The 18657-nt window shown below is 40.3% G+C and overlaps 1 protein-coding gene across 1 annotated transcript in view; it reads left to right on the forward strand.

Annotated features, from left to right (window-relative positions):
* Positions 1-18657, forward strand: part of SLC6A11 (solute carrier family 6 member 11) — a 340299-nt gene that overhangs the window by 169957 nt on the left and 151685 nt on the right. The window contains exon 6 of the mRNA XM_089678690.1: positions 11359-11491. Within this exon, the coding sequence (XP_089534816.1) occupies positions 11359-11491 (133 nt within the window). The remainder of the gene's footprint in view (positions 1-11358; positions 11492-18657) is intronic.

Raw genomic sequence — 18657 nt, forward strand, 5'->3', positions numbered from 1 at the left:
GTTTTCTCTATCAACTTTGAAAAAAAGCAAGTGCTAATTAGTACAGGGCTTATTGGAATTGGTATTTTGAGCCTAATATGGGAATATGGCCAGTTTACTGCATGTACAATTTAGCAACCCCTGACAGCTAATCAAATGTCACTTGCCTTTTAAGGTTAGTCCACGTGACAGATGATGACATGTCATTTGGAGTCATGTTTCCCAATTTTTGCAGAATGGATAGGGTGAAATGTATAGATGTTGAATTATATTTGTAGTATGTAGTATAAATGCAAGTAGAAGTTCAAAAATTTTAAAATGTGCCTATAAATAGCAAATATTTCATAGAATTTGTGTATTTTTTGAAGCTGAAGGTAAAGCAAATTATTCTGATTTAGCTGGAATAATTTATCTCTAAGTGACCCTTCCAAGAGCCATAGTCAACCGTGCACAGTATGATAACTCGATTAGAACTGACATGAACTACATTAAAACACTAATGCAACTTCAGAGCAACAGAAAAAAATCATAACTACAGGCATTTTCTCTAGCACTAAAAGTCTCAAAATTAAGCTATGAACTATGTAACATGCAAATGACTGAGTGCTTTTTTAGAGTTTATTACAATCAAAATAAGAGCATTTCTGTATAAAACATACAGCATGTAAAGGAGACCCTAGCATCATATACTGTATATATCAGGGCGGACTGACAACTCATGGGGCCCCCGGGCAATAGGGGATCATGGGGCCCCTGTGTCCTTGCCCAAACTCAAAAAAGCCTATGAAGAAGGTACCAGGGGCATCTCATGGGGCCCCCTACTGACTCCGGGCCCTCGGGCAGAGCCCAAGTTTCCAAATGGTCAGTCCGCCCCTGGTATATATATTCATGCTTACTGCCTGCATGCTAAGTAATGTGAAAGTGTAACATTTATTGGTATTGTTAACTCTCACAGACTTCACAGTACTCCCCAGTGGTGTATTTAGATTTTGTGCTGCCCTAGGCAACACAAAAAGTTTGCTCTCCCCAATGAGAGAGAAAGCGTTCAATAAGTGTGTGTATGTATATATGATTCTCTCTCTCTCTCTCTCTTTCTCCATCTCTCTCTTTCTCCCTCTCTCTTCCCTCTCTTCCTCTTTCTCTCTCTCCTCTGTCTTCCCTCTCTCTCTTCCCTTTCTCTCTCTCTTTTTCTCTCTTCCTTCTCTCTCTCTCCCCCCCCCTCTTCCCTCTCTCTTTCTCTCTTTTCTCTCTCTCTTCCCCCCCCTCTCCCCTCTCACTCTCTCCCTTCTTCTCTCTCTTTTCCCTCTCTTCTCCCTCTCAGATCGTATGGGACTGCATACACACACACACACAGTATGATTACCCCCTCCTCCAAGGGCTGCTGATCTCCGGACAGCAGGAAATGTGGGCAGGGGGTGGTAATCATACTGTGTGTGTGCAGTCCTATATGATCTATCAGTGATCATGTATCATGTGCTGCATGGATAACAGGAGGGAGAGCCCAGAGAACACAACACAGCTCACCTCCTCCCAGCTCTTTCCTCTCTGACACCTCTCCTCTCCCTGCTCCAGGCTGTCCCCTGGTCCTGGCTCTGAGTGTGGGCGGGGGAAGGAGCTCAGCGAAGAACGGCCACTCAGGAACACTAGGGCACCCCCTTGATACGGCTAGGTCTGTCTCTCCTTCCAGCAGCAGCAAGCCGGCGGGAGGGAGAGCGGGAAAAACCTCAAACCGGCTTTCAGCTGCTGGAGGGAGAGATACACGAGCATCGTTCTGCAACTGCTCTCCCCCACCACAACGATCCTCCTGTTGTCCGGGCCACCTACAGGAGTACCAGTAGTACCTCTCTCTGATGGTGGCCCTGCACGGCTCTGTCTGCCGGTGCTCACCAGGTTCCTTCTTGCCGCCCTAGGCAAACTCCTTGTTTTGCTCTTGGTTAAAACGCCCCTGGTACTCCCTCTACTTTTATTCTCAGATGGATGGGGCCATCTATGGTCAGGCATCATCCAGGTCAACATATACTTACTGGACTGATGCTTACTCAGATATGAAACAATAATATAAATCTTAGTAGCTGTACAGTTCTTGACTGTGTTTTCAAATGTTTGACACAGATTAGCCTCTGCTGCAATCTCTCAGTTTATGACATTCTACAAAGTTACCAAATTCAATACACCAATATATATATATTGCTGCACCTCCCTAAGTGCAAAAATCCTCTCAAATAATCATGTAATCATATAACCTATAAATTGCATGAAAGTGCTTATAATATCAGAGTGCAAGTGCATAGATTACATAGAATGATATCTCCACATATGCCAAAATATAAACCTCATAATTCACATATGTTGGAATACAGTGCATATATAATTTATAAGAAACGTGGACACCTTAGCTGCCATTGTGCTATATGGTGGGTGTCCAGTGCGCTCCTGCACCTTTAAGGAGGGATGGGCACCCTCAGGTCCACGTGCCCTCGGTCTATCCATTAAATGCATGTGCCTCTACTATGGAGGCTCTCAAAATTTGTAGAGTTAGGAACTACAGCATACCGGGGTGCAGTGACGAGGCTCTGTAGCTTGCGCATGTATTTTCAAATGTGTGCTAACTAAACCCCTGTTTTAACGCATACTGTTAGACAGGCTAATTCGGTTTGTTTGCAGGCTGGTTGGCAAGTTGAGCTGGGAACTTTTCTCTTTTGTTGTTTGCCATGCGTCACCCTTTCATGTGCTCCTTGCTGTGAAGGCCAGTTATAGACTGGGGCACTGGCCATTTTTTGTATTATTTCTCTCAGTAGACTACTGAGGAAGTCACATACCCGTGACATTATGTGTGTAGATGGAGTCGGGCAGCAGGGAGCTTGGAACCGGAAGTGACGCAAGAGAGCTAGTTCTGTGATTTACAGATATGCACATTTGTTTTTAACAGCTTGTAAGTGCATTTTTTATTTCATAAATGTGATTCCTCTCTATACTACACTATGGGGGTCCCCTCTCTTGTGTGAGTTTGAATCACTGAAAGCCAGATTATCAGATGGGAGAGAGTCCTTATATGAGAGAGATTATACCTTTAGGATTTGATATTATTAGCATTTTCACACAATTTCTAGGTTATATGATTATATGATTATTTAAGAGGATTTCTTGCACTTAGGGAGGCGCAGCAATATACAGTGCATATAAAAAGTCTACATACCCCTATTAAAATGTCAGGTTTCTGTGATGTAAAACAAATGAGACAAAGATATATAATTTCAGAATTTTTCCCACCTTTATTGTGACCTATAAACTGTACAACTCAATTGAAAATAAACTGAAATATTTTAGGGTGGGGGGAGTAAATATTAAAAACTAAAATAATGTGGTTGCATAAGTGTGCACACCCTCTTATAACTGGGGATGTAGCTGTGTTCAGAATTAAGCAATCATATTCAAAATCATGTTAAATAGGAGTCAGTACACACCTGTCATCATTTAAAGTGCCTCTGATTAACCCCAAATAAAGTTCAGCTGTTCTAGTAGGTCTTTCCTGACATTTTCTTAGTCACATCCTACAGCAAAAGCCATGGTCCACAGAGAGCTTCCAAAGCATCAGAGGGATTTCATTGTTATCAGTATCAGTCATGAGAATGGTACAAAAGAATTTCCAAGGCATTAGATATACCATGGACCACAGTGCAGACAATCATCATCAAGTGGAGGAAATATGGTGCAGCAGTGACATTACCAAGAACTGGATGTTCCTCCAAAATTGATGAAAAGACATGAAGAAAACCGATCTGGGAGGCTGCCAAGAGGCCTACAGAAATATTAAAGGAGCTGCAGGAATATCTGGCAAGTACTGGCTGTGTGGTACATGTGACAACAATCTCTCGTATTCTTCATATGTCTGGCCTATGGGGTTGAGTGGCAAAACTGAAGCCTTTTCTAACAAGAAAAACATCCAAGCCCGGCTAAATTTAGCAAATACACCTCTGAAGTCTCCCAAAAGCATGCGGGAAAATGTGTTATGGTCTGATGAAACCAAGGTTGAACTTTTTGGCCATAATTCCAAAAGATATGTTTGGCACAGAAACAACACTGCACATCACCAAAAGAGCACCATACCCACAGTGAAGCATGGTGGTGGCAGCATTATGCTTTGGGGCTGTTTTTCTTAAGCTGGAACTGGGGCCTTAGTCAAGGTAGAGGGAATTATGGACAGTTCCAAATACCAGTCAATAAATACCAGTCAATATTGGCACAAAACCTTCCGGCTTCTTCTATAAATCTACACATGAAGAGGAACTTCATCTTTCAGCATGACAATGACCCAAAGCATGCATCCAAATCAACAAAAGAATGGCTTCACCAGCAGAAGATTAACGTTTTGGAAAGGCCCAGCCAAGGCCCAGACCTGAATCCGATCAAAAATCTGTGGGGTGATCTGAAGAGGGCTGTGCACAGGAGATGCCCTCGCAAACTGACATATTTGGAGTGTTTTTGCAAGGAAGAGTGGGCAAATATTGCCAAGTTAAGATGTGCCATGCTGATAGACTCATACCCAAAACGACTGAGTGCTGTAATGAAATCAAAAGGTGCTTCAATAAAGTATTAGTTTAAGGGTGTATACACTTATGCAACCATATTATTTTAGTTTTTATTTTTACTTCCCTCCACCTAAAATATTTCAGTTTGTTGTTCAACTGAGCTGTACAGTTTACAGGTTACACTAAACAGGGAAAAGTTCTGAAATGATTTATCTTTGTCTCATTTTTTTACATCACAGAAACCTGACATTTTAACAGGGGTGTGTAGACTCTTTATATCCACTGTATATATATTGGTGTATTGATTTTTTGGTGGGAACACTTTTTGTTGGCGAGCAGCCACCCATAACACTGTTCAACAGGTAAAAAGTTTTGGGCATAAAATTAGCTAATCTTACATAATTTTGGGGTGCTGAAAATGAAAATGACCCTAAAAAATGTTGATTGGCTCTAGTTTCCATGCTATATTCACCCATCTAATGACGTAAGCCATTCAAAATTATGATGCAACTTCAGCTGCATATTGCGCAATTGATACTGGTGACCAATAGAAAATTGCATGTATACTGAGATGATGCAATATTAGCCTTTAATTGCATCACTTCACTGCATAAAAGCTGCAGTATCTGTAGCTGATTGTAGTTCGACAGCGTCTTTACATTTCGTTTTATGCTTATATAGGCTACTCAGTAATGCCTCAAACTTGTGTGAATAAAGCAGATAATTTCTGCTATATCTGCGGTGAAATAACTTTTATCTCACAAAAAAGGAGGATAACAGGAATGATTAAGAAAGCCTACAACTTGTATTTTGGCTGCAAGATAGGAGACCAGGACAAGAGCTGGGCACCACATATATGCTGCAATTCTTGTGGGACGGCACTGGAGCAATGGTTGAATGGAAAAAAAGCATCTATGCCTTTCGCTGTGCCAATGATTTGGAGAGAGCCAACAGATCATGTTAGTAATTGTTACTTTTGTATGGTGCCTCCAACAAAAGGGCTAAATAAGAAGAAAAAGTTATCTGTGCACTATCCAAATATTCCATCGGCAATACGTCCAGTTCCTCATGGAGAGGGGCTACCAATTCCTAAAGCACCAGAATCCTTCGTGGTTGAGTCAAGTGAGGAAGAACCTGAAGCGTGTAGTCATCAACCGTCAACCTCACATGACCCAGACTTTCTTCCATCCACACCCACTGAACCACACCTCATTACACAAGTGGAATTGAGCGATCTTATCAGAGACCTGGATCTTCCGAAGAACAAGGCAGAGCTTTTGGGGTCAAGACTACAACAGTGGAATCTCCTAGAAAGTGATGTTCATACATCTTTCTACCGTCATCGTCAGAAAGATCTGATCCCATTCTTCGTCCAGGAAGGTGATATTGCTGTATGTAACAATGTTCATGGTTTAATCTCAGTCATTGGCGTATGCTATGATCCCGATGAGTGGAGGCTGTTCATTGATGCTTCAAAGGCGAGTGTTAAAGCTGTTTTGCTCCATAATGGCAATCAGCTGCCGTCAGTTCCAGTTGCTTACGCAGTTTCAATGAAAGAAACGTATGAAAACTTGAAAGAGCTTTTAAGGTGCATCAACTATGATGAACATCAATGGTCGATTTGTGGTGACCTGAAGGTGATTGCTATCCTACTTGGACTTCAAGGTGGATATACAGTTGCAAGAAAAAGTATGTGAACCCCTTGGGATTACGTGGAGTTTTGCATGAATTGGGCATAAAATGTGCTCTGAACGTCATCTAAGTCACAACAATAGAAGAACACAGTCTGCTGAACATAATACTACACAAACATTATATGTTGCCATGGTTTAATTGCACATAACATGTAAACATTCACAGTGCAGGGAGGAAAAAGTATGTGAACCTTTGGACTTAATAACTGGTTGACCCTCCTTTGGCAGCAATAACCTCAACCAAACGTTTCCTGTAGTTGCAGATCAGACCTGCACAACGATCTGGAGTAATTTTGGACCACTCCTCTTCACAAAACTGTTTCAGTGTAGCAATATTATTAGGATGTCTGGTGTGAATCGCTCTCTTAAGGTCATGCCACAGCATTTCAATCGGGTTGAGGTCAGGACTCTGACTGGGCCACTCCAGAAGGCGTATTCTGTACTGTTGCAGCCATTGTTTTGTTGAATTACTTGTATGCTTTGGGTCATTGTCCTGTTGCATCACCCATCCTCTGCGGAGCTTCAGTTGGCAGACAGATGGTCGTACGTTTTCCTGCAAAATGTCTTGATAAACTCTGGAATTCATTTTCCCATCAATGACAACAATCCGTCCAGGCCCTGAGGCAGCAAAGCAGCCCCAAACCATGATGCTCCCTCCGCCAAGATTTACAGTGGGGATGAGGTTTTGATGTTGGTGTGCTGTGCCTTTTTTTCTCCACACATAGTGTTGTGTGTTCTTCCCAAACAACTCAATCTTGGTTTCATCTGTCCACAGTATATTTTGCCAGTAGTGCTGTGGAACATCCAGGTGCTCTTTTGCAAACTTCAAACGTGCTGCAATATTCTTTTTGGACAGCAATGGCTTCCTCCGTGGTGTCCTCCCATGTACTCCATTCTTGTTTAATGTTTTCCTTATTGTAGATGTGTCAACAAAAATGTTAGCATGTGCCAGAGATTTTTGTAGGTCTTTAGCTGACACTCTGGGATTCTTCTTTACCTCATGCAGCATTCTGCGCTGTGCTTTTGCAGTAATTTTTACAGGACAACCACGCCTAGGGAGAGTAGCAACAGTGCTAAGCTTTCCCCATTTGTAGACAGTCTGTCTTACCGTGGACACATGAACATCAAGGCTTTTGGAGGTACTTTTGTAACCCTTTCCAGCTTCATGCAAGTCAACAATTCTTGATCGTAGGTCTTCTGAGAGCTCTTTTCTGCGAGGCATGGTTCACATCAGACAGTGCTTCTTGAAACCAGTAAACCCAAAACAGGTGTGTGTTTTTTAAGGGCAGGACAGCTGTCAGCAACACATCCAATATCATCACACTGATTGGAGTCAAGGTTGGCTCACTCCTGGCTCCAATTAGCTCTGGGAGAAGTCATTAAGCTAGGGCCTCACATACTTTTTCCTCCCTGCACTGTGAATGTTTACATGTTATGTGCAATTAAACCATGGCAACATCTAATGTTTGTGTAGTATTATGTTCTGCAGACTGTGTTCTTCTATTGTTGTGACTTAGATGACGTTCAAAGCACATTTTATGCCCAATTCATGCAAAACTCCACGTAATCCCAAGGGGTTCACATACTTTTTCTTGCAACTGTACTAAGTACTGCTGCTTCCTCTGTGAGTGGGACAGTCGTGCAAGAGAAATGCACTATGCCAAAAGAGACTGGCCATTACGCCAGTCATTGCAGCCTGGAGAAAAAAATGTTAACTATCCAGAACTTGTAGACAGCAATAAGATCTTATTACCTCCATTACACATCAAGTTGGGATTAATGAAAAACTTTGTTAAGGCAATGGACAAGAATAAAGCAGGTTTCGAGTACCTGATTAGCAAATTTCCAGCACTTAGTGCTGCAAAAATAAATGAAGGAGTCTTTGTTGGGCCACAGATTTGTAAACTTATTCATGATGATGAGTTTTTTTCTCTGTTGCGTGGAAAGGAAAAGGCTGCCTTAACAGCATTTGTATCAGTGACATCAAATTTTCTTGGAAACAATAAAACACCAGACTACAAGAAAGTGGTAGAAAAACTCATCCAGACTTACAGAAATCTGGGTTGCAACATGTCTCTAAAAATTCATTTTCTACATTCGCATCTGGATTTTTTCCCACCAAACTGTGGAGCAGTGAGTGATGAACACGGAGAGCGCTTCCATCAAGACATTGCAGCTATGGAAAGAAGATATCAAGGTAAATGGAGCCCATCAATGCTTGCTGACTATTGCTGGACAGTTGTAAGAGATAGCCCTTTCCTCGAATACAAGAGAAAAACCAAGAGAAGCAAAACCGACACAAACTGAAGACAAAACTAGTGAGAATCCTAAGTATTAAAATTATTCAACTTAGCTTATGGCTATAATTTTTCTTGGTAATCCTATGCAATATATTATGCCATTTAGGCTTTGTTATGTAGTCAATATCACTTGCTTTATATTTGTGGAAAGACATCTATCTATATAATTATTGTGCATTATGTAGTCATTACGCCTATAGTAGAAAACTTTCCGTTTATAGAAAAACTAGAGCCAATTGACAAATTTCATTGTTATATTTGAACTCAGAATGTGAAATTCATTAAGAAATGGATCCTTTTGTTTCCAAAACTGGCAAAAAATAAAAATTTGTTGAACAGTGTAATTAGAAGAAATAGATCATACACAGGTTGATGGTGTGGGATTAACACGTTCCTGCCCCGCCTATAGCAGATTGACGGCTGGGCGGGACACTCGCCGTTGTGACTGGGCTTCATATGACGTCTTGTCAAAATGAGCCTGTCACACGGCCGCAGGGCCGGGCATGCTGCGCAATCTGTCCCTGGCTGTGTTCACGGGACACAGCCAATGACATATCACTACACCGCACCGTTGCCAGTGTCATGTGACCGCTTTGACCGATCACAGCAGATCACATGTCAATTGTATACAATGGATGGCTTCCTGTCATGCCATCCATTGTATACAATTATGTTGTTAGCTATGACTGGTTAAGGCAGTCACATGATACAGACAGGGCCAATCACAGCCCATCTGAATCATGTGATCAGCTTTGCCCAATCACAGCTGATCACAACAAAAGACTGAATGAATCAGTTTAATTCAGTAACAATGATTGCAAATATCAAAGAAATACATCGGTATTAGCAATCATAAAGTGTTAAAAAAAAAATCCTGATCACTTGCCCTGAGTAGTTCAATGTTACTATGGTAACATTGTATTGCTTTGGTCACAGTGTGCTGAAAAATAAAATAGTAAAAAAAAGAAAAAATGTCATAAAAAATAAAAAAAATAGAAACATTTGAAAAAATAAATGCAAATTCAATTATTATTATTATTTTCACCAAAGAAATGTAGCAGAATACAATTTGACCTAAATTTATGAAGAAATGTTATTTATTTGCAAAATTTTATAACAGAGACGAAGAAAAGTGTGTTTTTTTTCAAAGATTTTTGTTTTATTTAGCAAAAAATGAAAAACTCAGTGGTGATTAAATACCACCAAAAGAAAGCACTATTTGTGTGAAAAAAATGATACAAATTTCATATGGGTACAGTGTTGCATGACAGCGCAATTGTCATTCAAAGTGCGACAGCGCTGAAATCTGAACATTGGCCTGGGCAGGAAGGGGGTATAAGTGCTCGGTATTGAAGTGGTTAATTATACACATTTAAAGTTACAACATTGCAGTCTGATTACTGGAGGGGAAGATATTAAGAAAACCCTTCCTCCTGCCCTCTACAGACTGATGACTGAATCTTTGCTAAGTCATTGGTCTAGACAGCTTAAGAACTGCTGTTTAATGTTAAAAGAAAGGGCTTTAGAAATTTTTTTTACTGCTGCTGTATACTGTATATCATGCCATGAATGTAAACATGTAGTCAAAAGTAAAGTTGCTGAAAGGTCCACTTTAAAGTGTAATGCCCAGTACACACATTCCGTTGTATTTCGGTCAACCCAGCGGTCTGAACGAAAAAAAATCCCAGACAGATCTCCATACTAAGTGATGTTAGTAAAGCAATCTCTCCCACTGTGCCTTTGTGTTCTGACTGGGGGATTCCCCCCTCCCCGCCAGAACATCCCATTGGCTGTGAGCACTGATCAGGTGCTAGTTTTCCAGCATGTTCCTTCTGTAAAAGCCAGTCCTTAGACCAGCTTCTGTCGGAAGTGTTGGAATACAGTGTTGCTATATTTGCACTATCTACATCAGTATTCAGTAGAGATATATTCTTCAACCAGTGGATGGCAGTGTTCATAGGTTTGTAGCTGCACTTTTGGTATGGTAAACTCCATGTCTTTTCACTGAAGTTTCCTGTTTCCTGGTTGCAGTAAAGTCGCAGAAAAGCACATATGCACTGTGCACAGTCTGTTCTGTAGAGTTATATACAGAATTTCTAGCAGGAAAGACAGCTATACACATGGCCTGAATGTTGGCCGGCTCTTGCTGAACAGGCTGATATTCGGACTGCGTGTTTCCAGTTTAACATCACCTTTTCGTGAAAAAATAAACCCCACTCTACGTAGCAGCCATGATGCCCTGTGCTACTGGTGTAGCGGTCCATACACCACACACTACAATATACAGCCCTGGAGTAAGTATCCATCAAAATGCTGTCAATGGCAAGTGTTTATTGGTCAGCATGGCTACATGTGAATGCTGACCAATGAGAATCACTTTGTTCTTCTGGGACATCATACCAGATGCCTCAGATGAGCTTCTCATTGGTCAGCATGGTCACGTGGTCTCTACTTGTTAAATATGACAAATACTTTTTATTGTAATTGTTAGCAGAGCACCTACCCAAGTGTGTTTTCATCCAAAGATATGTAAGGTCCGGAGTCAATGGGCTCTTATTTGTATCAGAACGTCTTATTTTCTCAATCAAAAGTCAATGAGAACTAAGAAATATAATTCAGAAGGAGGTCAAATACACCTGTCATTGAAATCTGAATGATGTCAGATTTCTATCAAACCATTCTTTAATGCAAGTGGAATGCAAGTAAAAGCACGCTACATTTGCCCTTCAAAAGAAGCCTAAAGTCCATAAACACAGGCTCTAAGTAACTCATCTACACAGAGGATGTTTTCACCCCTCAGAATATTCTTCTATACTCATGTTATTGTTATTACATAATCTATTTTCTTTTCTACAGACGAAGAGTTTTGGCAATTTCAGATGGGATTGAGCATATTGGAGAACTCCGATGGGAATTAGCACTTTGTCTTCTTGCTGCTTGGACTGTTTGTTATTTCTGCATTTGGAAAGGAACAAAATCTACTGGAAAGGTTAGAGCCAAATTTATTTCTTTTATTTACTACAGATTGTAAGAATGATAGATGTTTCTTGTTTGAAGTACAAATATAAGATTACAAAGGTGCAGACTGGTAAATATTACAAATAAAGTAACTCTGTGAGTATATTAAACCAAAAGTATATACCCCAGCGCCAAAAAAAGAAAAAACTATATGATTATGCAGCTGTGCACCAGTGAAAAAACACCAATAATAAACAACACATAAACAGCGCAAAATCTAAAATTAAAATAACACAAATAGATAAACACTAAATTTATAATAAGTGTCCGTGAAAAAAAAATATATATACAGTATATAAGTCCTTATTCCCATCAAAACCAATAAAAACCTTTTTGATTTTTTTATTGGTTTTGATGGGAATAAGGACTTATATATATATTTTTTTTTCATGGACACTTATTATAAATTTAGTGTTTATCTATTTGTGTTATTTTAATTTTAGATTTTGTGCTGTTTCTGTGAGTATATTGTAGCACCCCAAAAGCAAATGTAACAAGTAAGGATAACCAGGATGAATGGGATGTATAGGGATGTGATTTAAAGGCTAAGTTCACCTTTCACTAAAAAATAATAAATGAACACTTTTTTACAGGTTAAAAAATGTGTTTTTATTATTTATTTTTTAACAGGAGCCTGCAAGGTATTGCACTCGCTCTAACTTTAGGCTAGGTTCACATCTATGTGGGTGGTTCCCGCTGTGGGTTTGAACCTGTTTCTGCAGCTGCAACCACCTGCACAGAAAAAAGGAGTGGATTAATCCAAATGGCACTTTGCACACATTGGAAACCACTTCTGCACTGGGAACTGTACTGCACTTGTGGTTTCTGTGTGAACCTAGCATTAAGCCCATACCTCTGTAGGGCTGCCATCTTGCATGCTTATCAGTACACTGGCTGCCCATTCAAGTCTGTCTGCCGCGGTGGCAGATGGGTCTTGCAGTTTTCTCATCAACAGATTAAATGAATGATGTGACGATGCGGGTGGAGCCCCACACAGGTGCGCTGTTTTCAAAATGTGGCCAAGAAGATCCCCCACCTGCTGTTACAGGGAGGGGGGCAGGTCTCGAGCATGTTACACCCTAAATATGGGTGTAACGTGTAACATGCTTCGGAAGATGAACTTATATTTTAATAAAGATATAGGACAGTGGTTCTCAACCTGTGGGTCGCGACCCCTTTGGGGGTCGAACGACTCTTTCACAGGGGTCCCCTAAGACCATCAGAAAACACATATTTCCGATGTGTAAAGAGCACATACTGTGTAGAAAGCAGCTGCTGTGTTGAAAGCAGCTACTCTGTTAAAAGCAGCTACTGTGTTGAAAGCAGCAGTATTGGAGGTAAAAGGACACTCATGAATTATAATTACTGGGTAAATAATTTTTTGGTTGGGGGTCACCACAACATGAGGAACTGTATTAAAGGGTCATGGCATTAGGAAGGTTGAGAACCACTGATCTAGGATAAGCAGGTCTTTTGAACCTGTGTATAATGAAGATGCATTTTGGATGTCTGTTCATAGCTGACGTGTAGGTGAAGATTGCATACATTTTTCTCCTATTTGTTTTTAATTTAAACTGTTAGCATCATAATTTGCTAGACATAACCCCAGATGGGCAAATCTGCCTGGATCAATTCTTCAAGGGTTTGGTGAATCCTGTTTGAAATTTGGCAAAACCAAATTTAGTGGTAAATCTAATTTATGCTTATGAGGAACAAATATTGTTATTCAATTCTGTACATTTTCAGGCTGCAGCAAATGGCATGGGAAGCTGAGTGCTGTAATCAGGGCTTCTGAGAGTAATCACAGGGCCCTGTACTTACAAACTTACGGGGTCCACCCCCGCACAAAAAAAAAAAAACAGTTTGGTATGCTTCAGTTATGAATGAACACAAGGAGTAATTGGTACCTGTCACTCATTGTGTTAATTCAGGAAAGGAAGGGGATGGTAAATGTGACATATTTCCCAGACCTTTCCCCCACTCTCCATCCTGAATGATCTTATTATGTTATTGCAGCTGTGGGTGGGAAAGAGAGGAGGGAAGCCGACATCACTGGGGCACACAGGAGGGAACATACAGTTCACAGGGACGATGATGGGTGTGGCGGGGGGCAATTACTGGAACCGATCCTCTGTAGGGTACTCTCTGCAGGAGCTGAAAGCCAGCGGGAGGGAGAGGTGAAGAAGCCAGCTTTCAGCTGCTGCAGAGAGAGTCATACAGGGGATCGGTTCCAGTAACTGCCCCCCCCCCCCTTATGTGGCAATCAACCTCCCTGCCCACATCAAATTCACCCTGCTGCCTGTGCCCCCCCTGTTGGTCTGGGCCCTGTACAGGAGGACTGGTGGTACACCCTTTTACACGGCCCTGGCTGTAGTGGGGGATATGCACCAATGCAAAAGAATTTAAAAATCATACAGCAGATAGAGGGTCTTTTCATGCAGCTTCAATGGCAACATTAAAAATAATGTTTTTGTTGATGCACAAAGAAATTTCATTGGCCCATTTCTTACAAATTCTGATTAAGGGAAACCATAGATCAGGGCTTGAAATTTCCACTCTCCTGCTCGCCAATGGCGAATGGAAATTATTGTGAGGGCAAGTGTGTCCCCCAGAGCCATCTTGCTGAGCAGGCTCGGAGCCCAGGCCAGATCTGTCATTGGCACTGGGAACCGTCAGACTGCTGAATAGCTGAGCGCAGTGAAAGCAAAGCAAGGAGTGTGTGCTGTGCTCTCTGCCTCCCCCTAGAGTGCAGTACCCGGATCTGTGAGTGAACAACGAAGTACTGCAACTTTTTATGGTGTGTGTGTACGTGTACATGTGAGTGTGTTAGTGTGTGTCTGTGTATGCATGTACAATTGTACATGTGTCTGTGTGTATGTACATGTGTCTGCATGTATGTACATGCATGTGTGTGTGTACATGTGTCTGTGTGTGTGTACATGTGTCTGTGTGTGTGTTCATGTACGTGTGTGTGTGTGTTTGTGTGTATGTACGTACATGTGTCTGTGTGTACATATGTCTGTGTATGTATGTACAGGTGTCTGTGTGTATGTACATGTGTCTGTGCGTGTGTATTTCTGTGTATGTTCATGTATCTGTGTGTATGCATGTCTGTACGTGCCTGTGTTTGTATACATGTGTCTGTATGTGTGTGTGTGTACATGTGTCTATGTGCGTGTGTGTACATGTTTCTGTGTGTGTATGTATGTGTGTGTGTTTGTACATGTCTGTGTGTGTGTACAGGTGTCTCTGTTTGTGTGTGTTTGTTGGTGGCGAGTAACTCTAAAGCCTGGCTAGTAGCTCAGGACTTGAAATTTTAAGCCCTGCATAGATGATTCCTTTTTTTTTCAGTTCAACCAGTGGCTTGAATTAAAAAAAAAAAAAAACTTGATTCCCCCATCCACTCGATGTGGATAGAGGAATCCTCCTGCTTAACCTTTGTATTTGGACAGTTGGGAGACTTTACCACAGTGAGAATACACTGATCAACACTTCCGGCTATACTGGCGATGCTGATCGAGTGGCAAAAATCCAACAGTTGTACAGCCCACATGTAAGAAAAATATATTTGTAATACATTTGAAAAATATTCTTACCAAATATATTAACATACAGTCAGGTCCATAAATATTGGGACATCGACACAATTCTAACATTTTTGGCTCTATACACCACCACAATGGATTTGAAATGAAACAAACAAGATGTGCTTTAACTGCAGACTGTCAGCTTTAATTTGAGGGTATGTACATCCAAATCAGGTGAACAGTGTAGGAATTACTACAGTTTGGATGTGTGCCTCCCACTTGTTAAGGGACCAAAAGTAATGGGACAATTGGCTTCTCAGCTGTTCCATGGCCAGGTGTGTGTTATTCCCTCATTATCCCAATTACAATGAGCAGATAAAAGGTCCAGAGTTAATTTCAAGTGTGCTATTTGCATTTGGAATCTGTTGCTGTCAACTCTCAAGATGAGATCCAAAGAGCTGTCACTATCAGTGAAGCAAGCTATCATTAGGCTGAAAAAACAAAACAAACCCATCAGAGAGATAGCAAAAACATTAGGCGTGGCCAAAACAACTGTTTGGAACATTCTTAAAAAGAAGGAACGCACCGGTGAGCTCAGCAACACCAAAAGACCCAGAAGACCACGGAAAACAACTGTGGTGGATGACTGAAGAATTCTTTCCTCGGTGAAGAAAACACCCTTCACAACAGTTGGCCAGATCAAGAACACTCTCCAGGAGGTAGGTGTATGTGTGTCAAAGTCAACAATCAAGAGAAGACTTCACCAGAGTGAACACAGAGGGTTCACCACAAGATGTAAGCGATTGGTGAGCCTCAAAAACAGGAAGGCCAGATTAGAGTTTGCCAAACGACATCTAAAAAAGCCTTCACAGTTCTAGAACAACATCCTATGGACAGATGAGACCAAGATCAACTTGTACCAGAGTGATGGGAAGAGAAGAGTATGGAGAAGGAAAGGAACTGCTCATGATCCTAAGCATACCACTTCATCAGTGAAGCATGGTGGTGGTAGTGTCATGGCGTGGGCATGTATGGCTGCCAATGGAACTGGTTCTCTTGTATTTATTGATGATGTGACTGCTGACAAAAGCAGTAGGATGAATTCTGAAGTGTTTCGGGCAATATTATCTGCTCATATTCAGCCAAATGCTTCAGAAATCTTTGGACGCCGCTTCACAGTGCAAATGAACAATGACCCAAAGCATACTGCAAAAGCAACCAAAGAGTTTTTTAAGGGAAAGAAGTGGAATGTTATGCAATGGCCAAGTCAATCACCTGACCTGAATCCGATTGAGCATGCATTTCACTTGCTGAAGACAAAACTGAAGGGAAAATGCCCCAAGAACAAGCAGGAACTGAAGGCAGTTGCAGTAGAGGTCTGGCAGAGCATCCCCAGGGATGAAACCCAGCGTCTGGTGATGTCTATGCGTTCCAGACTTCAGGCTGTAATTGACTGCAAAGGATTTGCAACCAAGTATTAAAAAGTGAAAGTTTGATTTATGATTATTATTCTGTCCCATTACTTTTGGTCCCTTAATAAGTGGGAAGCACATATGCAAACTGTTGTAATTCCTACACCGTTCACCTGATTTGGATGTACATACCCTCAAATTAAAGCTGACAGTCTGCAGTTAAAGCACATCTTGTTTGTTTCATTTCAAATCCATTGTGGTGGTGTATAGAGCCAAAAATGTTAGAATTGTGTCGATGTCCCAATATTTATGGACCTGACTGTATATTTGAAATGCTACAATTTTGGCCATAATCAATATATTTCAAAACATATATTCTTCAGATTTTTTTTAACATATAAAAAAGTAATTTTAACATACGGTATATTTTTACATATATTTGTAAATGCATTCCAAAAATGTAGATTTGTATTTTTAAAGACATACAGTATATTTGAAATGTATTTTTAAAAATATTTTTCATATATTTTGTAATATAAATGCATTTCAACATACAGCATATATATATATATATATATATATATATATTTAATTAAATATATTTTAAAATACATTGAATATGGCCAAAATTGTAGCATTTCAAATATATGTTAATATATTTGGGAAGAATATTTTTCAAATATATTTCAAATATATTTTTCTTCCATATGGGAGAAGTTGATCAGTAAAACCGACCTCTGGACACTCTGGACATCTGCCCATACATGAATTAAACTTTGACTGATATCTACTAAACCAGATACATTTTAATCCATATATGGTTGGTTTAAAAATTAAAAGACTGCAGCTGATACAAATTAACAGCAGGGCATTTTTAATTAGTAATTGGCTGAAATGTAGTAGAGAAAAAGAGTACAGGCAGGTGTTTTACTACGAGAAGGCACACGTACAGCATCCAACCCTGCTGCCAGCAGCCTGTCAAATTATATGAAACAGTCATATATGCAGTGGCTGGGTGCTGTACCAAGTAGTACTTGGATTTCAGGCCCTATGAGTTCAGAGATATATGCCCAGAATGCCATTTTTTATAGTATCTAGCCACCATGTATTTACGCCTGTAATATATTTTGGCACTAATGGCAGTGGGGCAGTGCACATATACCTCCCTGTCTCTCAAAAACACTGAGATACTATTCACATGGGCCAAACCATCTGTGTGAATTCAGCCTAAATTGTAAGGTTAGGCTGAAACTTAATAGAGACAAGTAGCACAGGTTGGAATGCCTGTACTACAAGATTTTGGAGGCTGTGAGGATACAGCAGTATAAGACCTCGTGTTTTTACTGCCCCTCAATTGCTCCTGGCAGCACCCAAGCGTTTACACATGACGAGGGGGTTCATTGAATGGGAGTAATTCAATAAAAGGTAGCTTAAGTGCACACTGTCCTTGCAGCAGAAACACAAACTGATTTATTATAAAAGCTTCTAAAGATAGTAATTGGCTGCGTTAATTGGTAGAAGTAGCAGCCACAACAGATATAAAAGCTATAGGAAAGTGTACTCATAAAAATATAAGGCTAAAGATCTCAATTTAATGCCAACTGACCAGGGGCAAACAGTTTAACAGTATAGTTTGTGGGTTTTTTTTTCAAAGCTCTACATTATGATGTCTTAAAAGTTTAATAAACTTCAAAACAGAGTGCACAAAACACTTCAAAACCACAAGCCCACATTTCAGAGAAGAGGCAGTTTTTATTCTGAAATAAAAATTGTAGGACAGCAAGCAAAAATTCTGTTTTGTTTTTTTTTTTACATTTTCTTTGAGCATGATTTTGTATTCTTTGCAAAGTGAAACTTTGCCACAATTCTCTTTCAAATTACAACTTTGCAAAGTGGACAGCCTACTTGCTGATAGTAAATCAATCAGAATAACCATAAATATTGTTGCTCCGAAGAAAATGTAAGCAGGTAAATTAGGAAGCAATCTAAGAGATAACGATGAGACAGTTTTTATCAGATAAAAATTAGAATGTATTTTTTTTAGAGTTAGAGACAATAGCACAAATATTGTACAGTTACTACACAATGTTAGCGACTTGTTTAGAGCGTAATGTAAGAAGGTAGCAATGGGACAGTTTTTATCATGAAATAAAAACTGCAGTGTAGTATTTCAGAGGCAGTAGCCATAAATATTGTGT

This window comes from Staurois parvus, unplaced genomic scaffold (assembly GCF_062004578.1).
Source record: "Staurois parvus isolate SC_StPar_1 unplaced genomic scaffold, SC_StPar_1.0 ptg000209l, whole genome shotgun sequence".
Lineage (NCBI taxonomy): Eukaryota > Metazoa > Chordata > Amphibia > Anura > Ranidae > Staurois > Staurois parvus.